The sequence below is a fragment of the Poecilia mexicana genome, unplaced genomic scaffold (genome assembly GCF_051168715.1).
Source record: "Poecilia mexicana isolate PSO_F unplaced genomic scaffold, ASM5116871v1 scaffold_8, whole genome shotgun sequence".
In the NCBI taxonomy this organism is placed as follows: Eukaryota; Metazoa; Chordata; class Actinopteri; order Cyprinodontiformes; family Poeciliidae; genus Poecilia; species Poecilia mexicana.
Genome location: NW_028263377.1, coordinates 4,116,552 through 4,133,547, shown reverse-complemented (window position 1 = coordinate 4,133,547; position 16,996 = coordinate 4,116,552). Strand labels below are relative to the sequence as shown.

The following is a 16,996-nucleotide window of genomic DNA, read 5'->3' as shown; positions in this document are numbered from 1 at the left end:
CTGCTCCGTCATCCTCCTACTACTTCCTGCCGTCGTCTTCATGGTTTCTGCCAATTGTTGGTCATGTGGTTCATGTGTTGCGGAAAAAATCTTTTCACTGCAGTTTTGTGAAACAAACCAATTTTGATACGGCTACAAAAATACACACACACACACACACACACACACACACACCCCAACAATGAAACATTTGAAATTGGGGTGTTTCAAATGAACAAATTTACTTTTGAAATGTCAAATTGCACAATTATATGGTCAAAAGAAACACAGTTGTGACTTTTTCTCATCTGTTTTTTACTTACTTTAAATTCGTGATTTAAATCCAATCAACATTTAATTTTCAACTTACTAAATTCTGAAAAGCCCAGATTGAATCTCCTGTAGTTGTGCTGTTTTTCTGGGTTGCTACCATCTGAGGAAGGTTGGATGTTTGGGTCAGCAGGAATCAGTCTCACAGGAAGTGGTGACAGTGCCAGATTCCACTGCAGCTCCGTCTCTCTGTGTCCCATTAAACTCCTCCACAGTGAAATCCTTTCTGCTCTGTTTTCTCTGTTTGGCCTCGACTCCAGCTGTACAGAAACCTGCTGGATTCCTCTGCAGCTCAACACACTCACTGCTGACTGAACAGTACAGGAGGACACAGAGCCAAACACTAAACTGCTTTATTACTCAGTAAAAACATTTAATTACATTTGAATCATTTGAATCATCATCTATATACAGGTCTCCCAGTGGTAACCTGGCAACAAAACCCACAAAGCTGCGACTGGGAAAAAACGATCACGTGTGCTAACTTTCCATTTGGGCAAACAACATTGTGCAGGAATTATATTCTGAAGCGTTTTGATTCCAGTGTGCGTTTTGGCACAGGAAGAGGATGAGAAGGTTCTGCTGGGCCTCCTGCGGTCCGACCGGGTCGTTCAGGGGTCCATGCCGTAGTTCTCTATGCCGACCTTTCTTCTGCGTGGCTGTTCAGGAAGAACACACACAACATAATCAATACCTCTGTCAGCAACACACACATGTACAGGTATATGTCAGTGAGTTAGTATTTGTAAAGTTTATTAGGTTCTGTTACATGGCAATATGAACTGATTATTAAATAACAGCAGAATGCTTGAGCGAAACTATTTTAAGCATTCATTTCTGATCATTTTATTATTTTTTATCAGCTGAAAGCTTAAGATTCAGGTTTACTGATTTAAATATGCAAAATAATTTTTTATTTTTTTTACAGTAATATGAAGCTATAACTTACACAATCATGGGGGGTGGGGGGTAAAAGAGAATAGGTTGTTGCTAAAGAAGCTGAATGTTTACAGACAACTATATCCAAAAATATGAATGGAAAGTTTTGTGGAAGGAAAAAGTGTGACAAATGTGACCTCTTATCGGATGAAAGTACATTTTGCATTTATTTTAGTCCCAGAAAGAATCCTCACTGTGTGAAGTCCAGAGTGACGTTTTCACAGTCAGAGGTGATCTGGGGTGTCATGTCACCTGCTGGTTCTGGTCTACTGGGTTTAACAAATTCCAAAGTCAGTCCAGCTGTCTAACAGACTAAAAGTCCACATGCCTCCTTTAATCACCATGGTAACATCAGAAAAGTGGCTTGACCAGAACTCCGTAGAGAATCTATGAAGCTTTAACAAGAAAAGATGAGAGACAGCTTCCGAAACAACCTGGGCTTCCAGAACCCCAGTAGAACCGGGCCGGTCTCCTCCCTGCCTCGCTGCCCTGATGGAGGAACTCAAGCACAAGGAGCCCAGACCAAGAACCGGTGCAGATACTGCACAGTACATGGACTGGAATGGAATCAGTGACTGAAAGTCAATATTAGGTTTTCATTAAGCCAGCCAGGGCCGGCCCAAGCCTTTTGTGGGGCCCTAAGCAGGTTCTCATTCAGGGCCCCACATGCCACCATGATGCTTCATCATTCCTAAGATACTTGCTGTGTGTAACATAACTACAACATTAGCTTTATTTGCGCTTCTCTTACATCATACCAGAATCATTAGTGCTGTTGATTTCAACCTTAGAGTTTTTACCTTTTCATCGTCACAGCAGCCGCAGCAGCAGCACCGGATGAGAACCAGCAAGACCAACGTGAGAACCACGCCTGTGCACAACAGTGACAAGAAGCAGGAAGAGTTCAGGCATCAGTATTTGTACAAAAACTGGTTTACAGATGGAAAGGAATCCTCCAACGTGTGTTTTTGGAAACCAAACTTCTGTTGAGGTATGTATAATTTGAACCTTTGCGATGTTAGCAGAGCTCAGTAGAGCAGATCACACTCAAGTAAAAGAAGCACTACTTCAACATTTTTACTCAATAAAAGTAGAAAGTAGCCATCCAAGAAATGATTCGAGTAAGAGTAAAAAAGTATTTGGTAAAAAGTCTACTTGAGTACTGAGTAACTGACTATGGAGACTTTCAAAGTATGCTTATGATATTATGATATTGGAGTGTGTAGTTAAATCACCTGCTCTGGCCGTACTGATGGAAACTAGCTTAAGCTAAATCTGATTCTAAGCATATTTTATCATTGATTTTTGCACCTTTCCACTGTTTTGAATACACTAATAAACCAAACTGAACTCCAACATGCTGCCGCTTTGAGCGCCACACTTCTTACCAATGAAGATAAAGAAGATGGCAAAAGAAGCGATGTCCCAGTCAGACTGGAACATCTGCTTCGACTGCAGTCTGGAGACCACATCATTGAACTGGTCCTCAAACTCCTGCTGGATGTTCTTCTGATCCATGTCCCAGTCTGCTCCCAGAAAAACACAGAACCAAGAGAAGTGGATTATTGTAAGAAGTATTTAGAACCAGGCATGGACAAGTATGAGGTTCAGACTGATGACTTGGAATAAAAACACCAACTGTTCTACATAAATAAATCACATTATCTGATTGTCTTTATTTAAAAGGGGGAAAAATCAACAGTGACTTGTACTGATGCTTAGATACCAACATATTGGTTAGTAAAAGTCTAATAATCTGTTAATGGAGGTGGTTGGCATCCCACAATGTGATATTTCCACCACCAAACTTTCTTTGGTTTTGCTTTCACACCATAAGTTTGTTTTTCACAACTGTACATCAAACAGACATTTTTTTCTTCCCTTTTAGAAATTAAAGGAAATGTAGAGTAACTTCCTGTGCTGCTCTGGTGCTGGTCACTATGTCCAGTGGATGTTCGTCCATTTTATCAGTGAATGCCAACAGTTCTGGTCATAGTGGGTTTGTCCTGCTTGGGTCAGGAGTACAACAGCGGCCTGCCAAGGTTGCAGTTAGAATTGGTGCGAAAGGGGATTGAAGGGATGACACCTTCTGGCATTCTAGGGAAAGTTTAATCTTTAAACCTGGCCGTATGGTGAATCACGCCTTTATCTTTGGGGAAATGCTGAGGACGTCAGAATGTTTGTAATGAAAGATTTGTGTTTTTAATTAATATAGTATATTAGCACAATTCAGCATTGATTTGGGGTCAACAGAGCTCATGACCAGTTGTTTTTATTTTTTTATTTTCCTCGAGGGCAAATGTGTTGGTGGTCCATAAAGGAACCTCCGCTTTCTGCAGCGAGAACACGGAGCCGAGATATCCGCCCTCTGTGAAACAGTCCACGGTGTGAAACCCCCCACTGACCGCAGGGAACCACGGAGCGAATATCTGAGGAGCATCCGACCTAAACCTAGCTTCACCGCGGGTCCTGCACTGACCTTTGGGGAAGTTATTATCATTCATCCGACTGCTGGCAGTGAAAGATCGGAACTATTTTTTAAATATTCATTTCTTCAGTAAATACAAACGTATTCTTTATAGTCTTATTGAAATAACCAGAGTCAAACCTACCTGTACGAAGAGTCGCTTGTTGTTATGGGGGGTTTTTCTTCCGGGTACAAAGATCTTTTGTTATAGTGTTGCACCTGTTGGTGCTCCACCCTCCTGACTGAAACAGGAGTAGGTAAAGGAGTGGGTGTGGCAGGATCAGGGCTCCGGGATGACTGTGTCGAACCACTTTGCATTTGTTTACAGAAATATAAACAAATGTTTCTGAGACTCATTTGGAGTCAGCTATAGATGGTATAAATTCTACCTATTTTTCTTTTTATTTAAATACTCCATTTACTTTTATAGGCTTGTTTTTAGAGTCCCGTTCTGTTTCTTTTTTCTATCAACGTCGCTGTTTTTTTGCACCTCTAAGAGACATTCCATAATGTGGTGATAATAATAATAATAATAATAATAATAATAATAATAATAATAATAATAATAATAATAATAATAATAATAATAATAATAATAAGAGACCGAACTGACTGCATTTATGTGGCCTGAACCTTCATATAAATTATATTCTTAAAAAGGCTTGAAAATGATCCAACCAAATATCAACTCTGTAATATTTTCTTTCTAAACGTTCCTGGTAGGTTTTTATTTATCTTTGGATGCGGTGGGCGGGATGAGTCCTGAACGGAAATCTTCTCTGACAGACAATTTTGTTGACCAATGAACGTGCAAAACACATATGACGTCACCAACATTTGCTACGTGGAAGCAGGAAGTAGCTCTCCACCTGTTTCCGGGTTGGTTTTCCGTCACCAGCTGAACTTGTCGGGGGGGAATGATGGCTGGGGACCCCGTGCTGGCTCTGCGGATCTCGGAGATCAAGGACCCGGCGGCTCTCTTCGAGCGCTATAGCACCGAGGAGATCCGCCGGGTTGAACGCAGGGTCCGCGGGGAGATCGAGCAGAAGAAGGAGGAGCTGAGGCAGATGGTCGGGGAGCGATACCGAGATCTGATCGACGCCGCCGACACCATCGGAGAGATGCGGGAGTGCTCGGAAAGCGTGGTGGAGTCCATCCAGGACATGCAGCGGTACTGCCACACACTGAAGCAGGGCAGGAACGGCGCGGGAGGTAGCAGACTGGAGGTACCGGTCACTGCTGTGCTTAGAGATCCACTCGTGACCCAAATTCAAAGCAGATTTTGAAGCAATCCGGTTACAACATGAAGAGTTTCAGGTGATGGAGAAACTCTTCATCATCATCAGCATCATGTTTCTTTGTTCCTACTGCAGAACCAGAACCAGAACCAGAGGCAGTGGCAGGAGAAGTTCTACACCATGGCCTCCCAGATCAAGCTCCTCCTGGAGATCCCAGAGCGCATCTGGAGCGCCATGGAGGCGGCCCAGTACCTGCAGGCCACCCAGCTCTACCTGCTCTGCTGCCACCTGCACAGCCTGCTGCAGCTGGAGGCTGCACCAGGCGGGCTCTACAGCCCCGTGCTGGCCCGCTTCCCCATCCTGGTCCGCCAGGTCGCCACCACCGGACACTTCAGGTACGAGGAGGGTCAAAAGGTCAACCTGCATTTGGAAGTGTTGTGGTAGAGATTGCTAATCTCCAGGTTAAGCCTGTCACAATAATCAATTAATCGCATGATAAATTAAAATGAGCTTGATCATTTCCTTTCTATTTTTGAAGGCCAGTTTTCTTTACAGAGACTTCATGACCCATTTTATTCATGGCTTCTGTTGTGCGTGGTTTTCATTTTCATTTTATTTATTGACTTTCGTCGTCGCATTTTATTTTGGATATTTAAAATATCTTCCAATTCCAGTGTTGTGTTCTTTGCATAATTAAAATGTATTGGACTTTGAGAGAGAAAACTTGCATTAAGATACTATTATCAATATATTACCGGTAAATAATTTCAAAACAACAATAGGAGGCCTCAGTCCTCAAGGCGCCTGTCACAGGTCAGAGTCCCGACCCGATGACCTCTGCTGCATGTCTTCCCCCTCTCTCGTAACCTGTTTCCTCTCAGCCTACTGTGAAATAAAGGCCACAAGAGCCAAGAAAAACAAAAAGAAAACAATATTATTGTAAATCACAATAATTAGTGAAGCAAGTTATTGTCTAACAAAATTTGTTATTGTGACAAGGTTGTGCCAGGTCTTGTAAAAAGAGAAAATTGCAGCAATGTGTAGCATCAGCATAAAAACAAAGAAGTTACGAATTATCACTACTTTTAGCATCTTATACTAGCATCAGCTAATATAAGATGCTATATAGATAATGGATAACCACTAGGGAATGTAGATCCTTGCATCTGACACTGAAAACAGCTGACTTTGAGTCTCTGTCCTTCAGGAACAACTTCCTCACTGAAGATTGTTATGATTAGCACAATGTAATGCAATTTTACTATATAGCGTATTTTCAGCCACAAGGCAGGTCAGAGTGCTTTACATGAATTAGAAGGAAATACAACAAAACCAAAAGAAAGACAAAAAGGTAAAAGTACAAAACTAAATATTTCTTCCTGATGTTTAACAAGAATAAGTAGTCCATAATTTATAAACTCTTAAGGGTTTCTCTGGATCTTAAGTTTGTTTCTCCATGTTTGATACTAGTAGTAAGTATAAAACTAAATGCTAGTTCCAGTTGTTCTGGGTTGAGTTTTAGATTTGCTCAGTATAAAGCAAAATGTTGGTTCTCCATGTTTGATTCTTGTTCTGGGTTGTTAAGAAAAATAACATGATAGCACTGAAATGTGTTGTGTTCAGTGATCAGATTTTTTGAGTTACCTATCAGCCAATCACTGGTCAGATTCCTGCTGGCAGCAGATGTCTGGCTCCGCCTCTAAACGCCGTCTCCCTCCAGGTCGACCATCCTCCTGGACAGCAGGTCTCTGCTGCGCGGCCGTGCCGTGTCGGACCAGGCTATCGCTGAGGCCCTGGTCTCCACCATGCTGCTGGAAGACAGCTCACCACGCCAGGCTCTGGCTGACTTCCTGTTGGCCAGGAAGGCCTCCATCCACCAGCTGCTGAACCAGCCGCAGCACGGTACTGTTCCTTCGGTGAACCATAGTCACATTCAGAGGTACTGATAGTCCAACCCAGGCATGGCTACATTATCTGTTAAACAGAACCAACAGAACCAGAAGCCATGGTAGGTTACAGGCTAATGAAGGGTTCTGATAGTTTTGGGTTTTTCATTATAGTTGAGTTTTATTAGGTTTTCAGTTTGTTAAAATTGGTTTTTGGTGTGTTACTTTTTATTAGTTTTATTAGTTAAATATGATTTAGTTTAGTTTTTATTAGTTTTAGTGCTACTTCTATTTTTTGATAATTTGGCTATTTTTTAAATACGGAATTCAGAAAGATCAAAGTATTGTATTGTGTTTATGTATTCATATATTAGTTTTAATAACACATAGCATAGTTATAGTTTTTCCCAATTCATTAACGTTTTTTTTTATTTTGGTTAGCAAAAATGTTTTCTCAGTTCCAATTTTTGTTATGTTGTTCATTTTCTTTAACTATAATAACCCTGGTTACTATAGCAGCAGGTGGTTGATATAATTACACTATTAATGATTTATTAATGACAATAAGTCATTAATAGTCTGTCATAATGGCAGGATAAGAACACCATCCTCTTACCCTCAAATACTTTTGTAGATGAGTGGAGGGAGTCATTTGCTCGGACAGGTGGAGGTCAAGGGTCATGTTAACCGAACAGCCTGACTGCAGAGCTGAAACACTCTGACCACAGACACCAGCAGCTTGTGGGCGTACATTCAGATAAATTGCTGGTTTTCTGTCATTGTTTTGAGAATGAACCAACTCGTGGCGTGTTTTTATCCTCCAGGCGCAGGGATCAAGGCCCAGGTGTGCAGCCTGGTGGAGCTGCTCATCACCACGCTCTTCCAGGCCTACGCCGTCTTCTACATGCCTGCTGAGGGGGCTCCCAGGCCAGCAGAGGGCGCCCTCAGCTGTGGCATGCTCTTCTCCACCTTGGAGAATGTAACCTCCTGCACTCCCACAGGTAGGACAAACAGCCACCGTCTGTAGGATCTGCTTAAGTTCAACTCCACCTCTAAATGTGTTCCTGTGCCCGATGCAAGATACACGGAAGTCATGATAGGACTTGTGATTAGGGGTGTTATGATACTCAAAGCTAATGAGACAAGACGAGACACGATACTGAGTTCACAAGAACGAGACGAATCGAGATTTTAATGTTATTCTCAAGATAACTTCAAATATCAAATTTAAAGGCCTTTATTCTGCATTTTAATTAGTTTAGCCAGAAATTCAACACACTGATGTCTGTCTTTTTATCTCTTCAGTACTTAAGGCAGTGCTTCCGCTATGTAGTATTTACAGTTTCCAGATGCTATTCAAAAGATGCAATGTGATTGTGATGTAGCTCAACATAACCCCATACGTCCAGCCAGTCGTTGTAACCAGGCTTTCTGCCTCCTCACAGATACAGCCAGACTCTCTCTGCTCTACTTCTCTGTCTTTGGTTCTGTTGGTTCCAATTAGATGAAAACTGTTGTTCCGTTGAACTTGATTGTTCCCCCTGTTCCGTGTTTCTACCTTCGTGTGGACCGTTTAGTGTGCGTAGGAGTTGTTGCTCATTGATCAAGGTGATATCCTGGTTTCATGTGTTGCCAGGTAAAGGCAGAAAGGTGTTGCAGCAGGAGTGGAGTACAGGCAGCTGGTTCAGGTATCTGCCTCCATCCATCACGGAGTTTCAGCCCACTCTCCGAACCCTGGCTCAGCCCATCCAGGCGGAGCAGCTCCGGGACACGCTGCAGCAGTGGATCAATACGTGAGGACTGCCTTTCTGTCTCCTCACAAAAGCAAACTCCTCTGTGTTCCCCTGGGGCTTTTATGTGGTTAGTTTGGTAATCAGTTCTTCTCCTGCAACTTTTCTGTTCTCAGCTGTAAGCAGGACATCTGTCAGGGCGTTGGGACCCTCCTGGTCTACGTGAAGAGCCTCAAGGCTCTGGCAGCCATTAGAGACGCCGTGTGGGATCTTCTGACCACAGACTCCATCAGTCAGCACTGGGGTAACGTATGTCAGCAGCTGCTGGGGCGCCCCCTGGCTGTGTGGGAGGACTTCCTGCAGCAGCTCTTCCTTCACCGCCTTCAGGTGGGTTCTCCTCTAAATTCAAGGATATTTGGAATCTTCTGTGTTGTTTACCCACCTATTATGTCCTGGCGATGTAAGATCAAACTTTACATTTTTTTTCCTTTTTTTCACCCCCAAGACCATCACCAAAGAGGAAACGGAGGCCATCGCAACAAGCTCGGTGCAGCTGCTGACCTCGGCCGTGAGGGACCTGGAGGGCCAACCGGTCCAGGCCGCCGCCGGCAGCAACCCGCTCTCCGGTCGCAGTGCTCAGTACGAGGCGGATGTGGCGTCCTTCCTGTGGTCAGAGTCTCCGGGGGACCTGCTGAGCGACGCGGCCTGGGTCAGTGTGGCCCAGCGGGGCCAGCAGCAGCAGCAGCAGAGAAGCGGACTGGCCATGAAAACGCAGGCCCTGACGCCCTGCGTTCAGAACTTCTGCTCCTCTTTGGACGCAAAGCTAAGAGCCAGACTGGACGACCTCCAGCACTACCTCCCATCACAGGATACAGGTATCCCTGATTCATAGCTTACATACGCTATCAGAATTATTTTTTTCCTCATTTCCAAAGAATATAAATGATAACACACATTGTTTTCACTCATGGTTAATCATGAAGCCTTTTATTGTAACTTTGTTTACTCTTTTTAAATTATAATAATAACAGAAACTACTCAGATGTACCTGATCAAAACTTTACATAGTCCCTATACTGTGTATTGCCCCTATTAACATTGACAGCCTGGAGTGTTTGGTGGTGTTACTGGATGAGGCTCTGGGTAGTTTCTGTTCTCATTATGATTTTAAAAGAATAAACACATTTATTTGACAATAAATGGCTTCTCCCAACCACTGACCATTTGTGTTTTTGTTCATATTTTCCCACAAATGGCTAAAAAAAAAATAAAAAGTCCTACAGGGGTATGTAAACTTATGAGCACAGCTCTATAACTCTACAATAATCATTGCAATATTAAAGTCATAAAGAAATGCCTGGTTGGACAGTCCAGGGGCTGAAAACCAGTCTTCAGTTTTTGGCACAAAAACCCAAAATGTGTTAACTCATGCATCTTACTCATTTCACTTCACATTTCCATACCCCTGTGTCAAATAAAATAAATGTGATATAATGTGAACATGTTTCCAAGGTGTGAAAACTTTCCAGACTCCTGATCTCTGATCTCTCTAAACCACAGAAGCTGCAACAAACTGTCTGAATGATGCAGCTTGCTGTAGGTGAGGTCTGCTGACCTCCATGTGCTTTTCTGCTCTCGGCAGGATCCGACTCCATCCTGGCTGCGCCGACTTCCTGCGGGCCCCCGGACTCCTCTTCGTTTAACCGCTACACGGACTCGGCAGCGGTGGAGGAAGCTCTGCGCGAAGGCTGCGTGGCCTGCGTTCGCCACATCCTGTTATCGGTCCGCTCCGAGCTGGGCTCCGCCCCGACCCGCCTCAGCTCCGTCCTGTTTATGGCCAGGCTGTGCCAGTCCATGGGCGAGCTCTGTCCCAGCCTGAAGCACTGCATCCTGGGCAGTCGGGGACCCGGGGAAGCCTCAGCCAAGGGGACCCCCAGGCAGGGAAAAAAGCTGGGCAAACCCAAGGCTGCCCCAGAGGTCAGCCCAGCGCAGGCCAAGTGGGCGGAGCTGAAGGAGGAGCTTCTTGGCTGCAGCATGGACGCTTACCGCATCTGGAGCTCCACCCTCTCCGAAGTCAGAACCCGTCAGAACATAAAGTCTCAGGCTGAGTCCACACATAGCCGGGTCTTTATAAAGCGACGTAGCGCTGATAATCAGTTTTATGAAATAATCTGATCGGTTTAAGAAACGTGGTCATCCACACCTACCTGCTGAATTACATTGTTTTAAACAGGCCAAACCCATAGGGGGCAGTGTAAGGAAAACATAAACCTATGTCAGCCAATCACAATCCTTCAAATTAACTGCGACTTTCTGCGAGAAATTAAACATAGTAGGAAATTCATTTGTGTGAACAGAGAGAGACTGAACTAATTTTAAATACAATGTTAGAATATAAAGTTAATAAAACACAAGATGATGTTGACTGGGAGTCGTGTTAAAGCCAGAGTGTCCATATTGGGAAAGATAGTTCAGACAGGTATAAGGCAGGGAAAGATGGATAAAACAGCTGACCTCCAATCAGCTCTGTACTTGGCAACTCAGTGAATTGGATCTAACTGATAGCAGCCATTTCTCCTCCACTATGTGACCATTGCTACTGGCCAACCAGTAACACTGGTCACATATGTGACGTCACGCTGCATTATTTGTTGCAGGCCTTTGTGCGCTTGCTTCTAAATCTCAGGTTTCAACGTCCCCACACAAACGCGAAAAAGGAGAATTCACAAAGTCTTGGTTGGAGGTTTCATTGTTGATCATTTTTAGTGCTATTAAATGGACACTAAATGTGCATGAAAGATGAAATCGTATCAAAATATTCTGTTTCCCAGATGTCTGGCTATGTGTGGACAGGTTCAGCCTCAGTGCTGTGCTGATGTGTTGCTCATCGCAGCCTTGGTTTGACAGGGGCTGATGGAGAAGTTTGGCACTGCGTTGCTGGCAGAGTCTGCTGGTGCGGTTCTGAGCTCCGCAACAAGCTGGGAGGATCTGGAGATCCAGGAAGAGTCTGAATCAGGGAACAGCATCACGTCCAAGATCCGCCTTCCGGTTCAGGTCAGAATGATGTCACAGGAAGTAGGTTCTCTGATTTGCTGCCGTTTCACGTGACGGACTCTGAGTCTTGTGTCCTGTCAGGCATCCTGGTTTGTGCAGTCTTTGCTGTTCCAGCTGTGCGTGGAGGTGAACAGGGTCGGAGGTCATGCTCTTCCCCGGCCCACCCTACAGGAGCTGCTTCAGTCCTGTCTTGGTCAAGTTCTGCATCGCTACGATGTCCTGGCAGAGCAGCGGCGGGACGCGGTGAGGAACACATGTTTTGACAGAGTTGATTTTCTGCTAAACGTTCAAGTCAAGTTAATTCTGTAGCACACTTCATCAACAAGACAGTTTCTCTAGATCTTGCCTTAGCATTAGTCCTTTAAACCTGGAAATGTTCTTCAGGTGACAGAAGGCCGACTTTGTAACGGTCTTTATGTGGCTTTGAAGGTTCAGGTCAAAATTGGAAATCAGTACAAAAATAACTTATTAAATATAGAATTAATATTGTGGCTCCATTAAAAGTATTGGTATTATTTTAAAAACAAGATATAATTATTTCATGATTTAATCAATTATTTTACATTCTTGTGCTGAAGCACATCGTAAATTAAGTTAAGCTGTCAACCTGACCCATCAAACTCAGTGGGTGGGATTAGGGAGACACTTGCTGCTTCAAACAGCAAGTGAAGACAATTTCATGTGTTTATTTCCAATTTTTTAAAAATAGCAACACATTCAAACAATTATTTAATAAGTCTTCCATTTGTTGTAATTTGGCCCTCAAATTACAACAAAAATGGTGAGTTAGTAAGTAATTTGTGTCCTAAAAGACACAAATTCTTCTTCTCTGAATTTCTTTCTTCTCCCTTTCGTTAGGAGGGCGTCCTCCCCATAACTCAGAACCGAGCCTTGCAGTTGTTGTTCGACCTTCGTTACCTTAACACTACACTGGGCAGCAGAGTGGAGGAGGGCAAGACCTCCAGATCCCAGCAGGACCCGAGGTAGGTCTGTCCTGGAGCGGGGTTTTGGTAGCTAGCTAGCTACTAGCTCAAGACTGGATTCACTTCAAACATTTCAAACGTGTAGAAATATAAAAAGCTTGAAAAAATCAGAGTGTGTCCATATGGGACTGTTTTCAAAGCTAAACATGGAGAAACGCACAAAATCAAAGCTTTAAAACGATGTGGTTCCAAGTTCTGCTTTTAGAGAGAAGTCTGATTCTGAAAGAACTGAAGTATTAAAACATCGTCGGATCGCATGATGTGCTGCACAGTGACAAGAAGAGAAAAGACACTCCATTTAACTGACTGGAATGTTTTTATGTTCAGTCCAACAAATCAAACTTAAACCACATTTAATTGTTTTTCTTTCCTATTTAAACATTGTGTCCTGTCTATTTTCTAGATTCCACAAGATATGTGATTGGCTGGAAAGCTTCATTGACCCCTTTGACCTGGATGTGTTTACACCTCCGCTGAACGCCAATCTCAACCGTCTGTCCCAGAGGACCTCGGTATGTTGTTGCCATGCACATAGAACGACACAGTCATGAAGCATCCTGATGTCTGAGACGTGTGTGTGCAACACTCATGAGAAGAGGCTGTTGTTCACATGTTCCGGTAGCTGCCATGTGTTTGCGTGTTCCAGGTGCTGCTCGGCCTCCTGACTGGTTCGGAGAAGCAGTTTGCGCCGCGGAGCAGCACTGTCAACTCCCAGGAACCTTACAACATTCTGCCACTGGCCAGCAGTCAGATCAGGTCAGACACGAACGTCAGTAAACAGGAAGTGAAATGTTTTGTTCTCCATCAGACGTTGACCAGTCACCAATGCAGATTCTCAGTTTTCTTTAAAGGGGCAATATATTGTAAAATCTACTTTTTGTGCTTTACATCATGTTATAATGTTATTGCCGCTTCATAAACATACCTGGAGCATTGCCTTGATTCTTTCATGCATGTCTGAGAAATCTTTCAATCTCCATGGTAACCATTCAGGTGTGGAAAAATACCTGAGTGGACCTAGTTTCCAAACTTCTGAGCTTTTGCCTCACAGAGCAGCCCTCCACCACAACTCCTCCACTCAGCTCCTTCAGACTAGCCAGCAGCAATTAGCAAACACCTGGTGGAACTGAGAATCTGCTGAGTTCATTATAGGAGCTACTTCTCAGACCAACGCTGGTAAAAACGTTGTTGTGATGGCTTCCTGAAGGCAGAGTTTCAGAAAGAGCAGATGTTTTTAGAGACAGAGGCTCTTCAATTTCAAGGCGATAAATTAGGAAGTAACATTTTTTTTTTACATTATATTTGAGATATAACTTAAAGTTGTCATTTTTATAACAACTGAAGGTGACATAGTTACTTAATTGTGCTATGAAATCAAAATATATGACTGGAAAACGTATTATACTGCTCTTTTAAATATGAAAACTGACCTAGAATATTGAGTCTATCAGAGCTGATGACTTCACCTGTCAGGTGTTACATGATCACTGCATGATAGTCAGTGTCTGTCTGGTTCCTGTGGAATGTCTGATCAGCAGGTCCTGTCTGTTGCAGGTTCGGGTTATTACCTCTCAGCATGTCAAATGCTCGCAAACCCACATCCTCCTCCAGGGGATCGGACAAGTCTCAGAACCTGGTAAGTTCTGGAGCCACAGGGGTCGGGGTACTGAAGCTGTTCTGGGTCCATTTTCATTTACTGACAGCCACAGAGTGATGTTCTTTTTTTTTTTTTGTTCCATCTGCGTAAAGCGTTTTTTGTCACACTCTCTATCCTCCCAGAGATTCTGAGATTCTGAAGCCTTCAGGCAAGTTTATCAGAGTTGTTTCTGTCTGGGTGTGTTTTGGTTGTGCTTTGATTTAGTTGGAACAGTGGCAGTGTGGGTGCTCTTCATCACTTCTTTGTATTTTCATCCTGGTCTATGTTGGAAATATTAAGAAGACTGTTTGAACGAGCCGATCCAATCTTTGTACCGCTTTAAGTCAGGGATCATCATTATCTGACTCATCAATAATTTTTCTTGGGTCAATCAAAAAATGTTTTGACCATCTGCTTTTTATGGCCACACCAAGCAGAGCCATGAGAACTGGGCTCCATTTCCTAAACTAAGGCCGACTATCTGGGAAAATGAATAAACTTTTTTGTGCTTTGATCCTTCACCCACGCAAAATCTCAGGTTAATATCACTAAAAATGAAAGTTGCTCAACCTTTATATCTGTACACTCAAATGAACCTCCTGGTGCCATATTTAATTCCTAACAGGAAGTCATGAAGCATCCAATTAGATTGAAGCAATCTAATTGGCTGACACAGGTTTTAGTTTCGAGCTACACTGCCCCCTATGGGCTTGGCATGCTTAAAGGGGAAACATTATGTACTTTTTTTGAGCTTTACATCATGTTATAATGTTATTCCCTCATCGAAAACATACCTGGAGGGTTGCTTTGATTCTTCCATTTTATGTTTGAGAAATCCTTTAATCTCCATGGCAACCATTCAGCAAAATGCCTGGATGGACCTAGCCCCGCCTTTGAGGCGCAGCTCCTCCTTCGAACAGAAGTTTCCAGGTTTTAGAGCTTCCTCCTCACAGAGCAGCCCTCCATTTAAACTCCCTCACTCAGGTCCTTCAGAGTAGCCAGCAGCAATTAGCAAACACCTGGTGAAACTGCACATCTTTATATGAGCTACTTCTCAGTGAAACGCTGTTAAAGGGTTAATAGAGGAGCCTTGTTGTGATGACTTCCTGAAGGTGTAGTTCCAGAAGGAGCAGGAGTTTTTAAAGAGACAGAGGCCCAATTTCAATGTGTTCAATTACAAGGTCAAATTTTGTTTGTCATATTTGATATTAATAGCATTTCTATAACAACTGAAGGTCGCACAGTAACTTGATTGTGTTATAAAATGGCACCATGTGTCTGAAAAACACATATTACATAAACACATAAACACATATTACTGCCCCTTTAAATCATCGGGGTGGGCTGAGCAGGTTCGTGTGGATAAAAATATTCCTGAAACCTATCCCGATGTGAACAATTTTATTTTTTAAAACATTGTGATGAAGTGTTTCTTTTTATAAAGACCCAGCTACATGTGTACAAGGCCCAAGTTCACGCTCAGTTTTAAACAATCAAGACTTACATCCTGATCATATATGAGTGGTCATAATGTTTTGGCTCATCTCTGGCTTGTTTTACCTGGTTCTGCTCTATGAAGCTACAGAAGCATCACCTTGTTTGAGTGCTTTGCTTGAAGGTATTCCTCCCCACATGGAGGAATGGACTCACTGATTGGATCTAATATTAACCTGGAGTCACTAACTGCCTGGCGTGTTCTGGTTTCATTGAACATTAACAATAAACAGACTTCAGAAGAAGCTCTCCCCCAAGCATGACGGCTCCTCTGTCCTCCCTCTGCAGGCTCCTCAGTCCTCTGCAGCAGGAAGTGACGATGTTTTCCGGCCGGGCAGTCTCTTCAGGCAGCTGGCCGATCAGGACGAGGACTCAACGGCGCCCTCTCTGTTCAAGCTCAGCTGGCTGTCTGGCATGGCCAAGTAACCCTGTGTTGGTTTTTCTGTTTGCCTCGTAGATTTTGTAAAAACACTGTATAGTAAACAAAATGTTGTCTTCTGACGTCTGCCTTCTGTGTGATTTCATTCACTTTATTCAATCAAAAACCTGCTTCTGATGTTCAAACTACAGTTGCAGCAATAAATCGACCCTGATTCCCTCCATTTTGGGAGATCAGTGATCGGCCGATGCTTACATGTGAAACTGATCTTATCCACCGATCTCATCTACGTCAGCAAACGTCTAAAAATCACCTACTGTCTTCTGTTGTTCTGCCCTGAGAGAGTCTGACTGACTGACCCGCCCACCAGGTCATGTCTGCAGGTTCACAGTTTCCAATAGTCACCTAACTGCCAAGTCAACGAATATCGTACTATATTTATCAACATTTCAGACAAAAAAATCAGTATTGCCCAAAATTGGAATCATCAGATCAGGCTTTTTAAGGATCGGTAATCGGTGCACCCCTAGTTCAAAAAGCTGACTGCACTACTGAAGGAATATGAGGAAAGAAAGTACACCCTCTTTCAGTTCAGAATGCTGTTTATTGAATTCTAACATTATTTAAACCTAACCTCAAGAGCAGGTTAGAGAAAGCCAAAGTGGGAAAGCTGTGAAAACTAAGTACGCCTTTGGACCAGGTCAGAGTGGAAAGCTGAGTGAAACGACCAGAAACTTGGGAACAACCACAGCAGGAGTGAGGACAGAGCGACTTTGATTGAGGGTTCTTTGATTCCAGTCATTGCAGAGTTGGAGAGAAAACCCTCAGTCTGTTAGACACTTTCAGACAGCTCTTCTACCGCTGCAGTTTATTACATTTAC

The 16,996-nt window shown here is 43.3% G+C and overlaps 2 protein-coding genes across 6 annotated transcripts; one reads left to right on the top strand and one right to left on the bottom strand.

Moving 5' to 3' along the window:
- Positions 1-646: 646 nt before the first annotated feature.
- On the bottom strand, positions 647-3,968 carry smim22 (small integral membrane protein 22). Its single transcript, XM_014970780.2, has 4 exons — positions 3,861-3,968; positions 2,637-2,774; positions 2,049-2,119; positions 647-968 (listed from the first exon to the last, which is right to left on the bottom strand). Exons 2-4 carry the CDS (start codon positions 2,764-2,766, stop codon positions 921-923), a joined length of 249 nt encoding a protein of 82 aa, XP_014826266.1. The 5' UTR covers positions 2,767-2,774; positions 3,861-3,968; the 3' UTR covers positions 647-920.
- Positions 3,969-4,573: 605 nt separating this feature from the next.
- On the top strand, positions 4,574-16,237 carry cog1 (component of oligomeric golgi complex 1). 5 transcript variants are annotated; one of them, XM_088008044.1, is made up of 16 exons: positions 4,574-4,941; positions 5,062-5,348; positions 6,674-6,855; positions 7,664-7,840; positions 8,476-8,632; positions 8,746-8,956; positions 9,075-9,444; positions 10,212-10,642; positions 11,477-11,623; positions 11,705-11,866; positions 12,482-12,606; positions 13,010-13,118; positions 13,253-13,362; positions 14,161-14,242; positions 14,386-14,411; positions 16,025-16,237. In XM_088008044.1, exons 1-15 carry the CDS (start codon positions 4,633-4,635, stop codon positions 14,392-14,394), a joined length of 2,868 nt encoding a protein of 955 aa, XP_087864170.1. In that variant the 5' UTR covers positions 4,574-4,632; the 3' UTR covers positions 14,395-14,411; positions 16,025-16,237. The 5 variants fall into 5 exon arrangements, with proteins under 5 accessions (XP_087864170.1, XP_087864169.1, XP_087864168.1 ...); XM_088008043.1 differs by having other exon boundaries at positions 14,356-14,411; XM_088008042.1 differs by lacking the exon at positions 14,386-14,411 and having other exon boundaries at positions 4,575-4,941.
- The last annotated feature ends 759 nt before the right edge of the window (positions 16,238-16,996 follow it).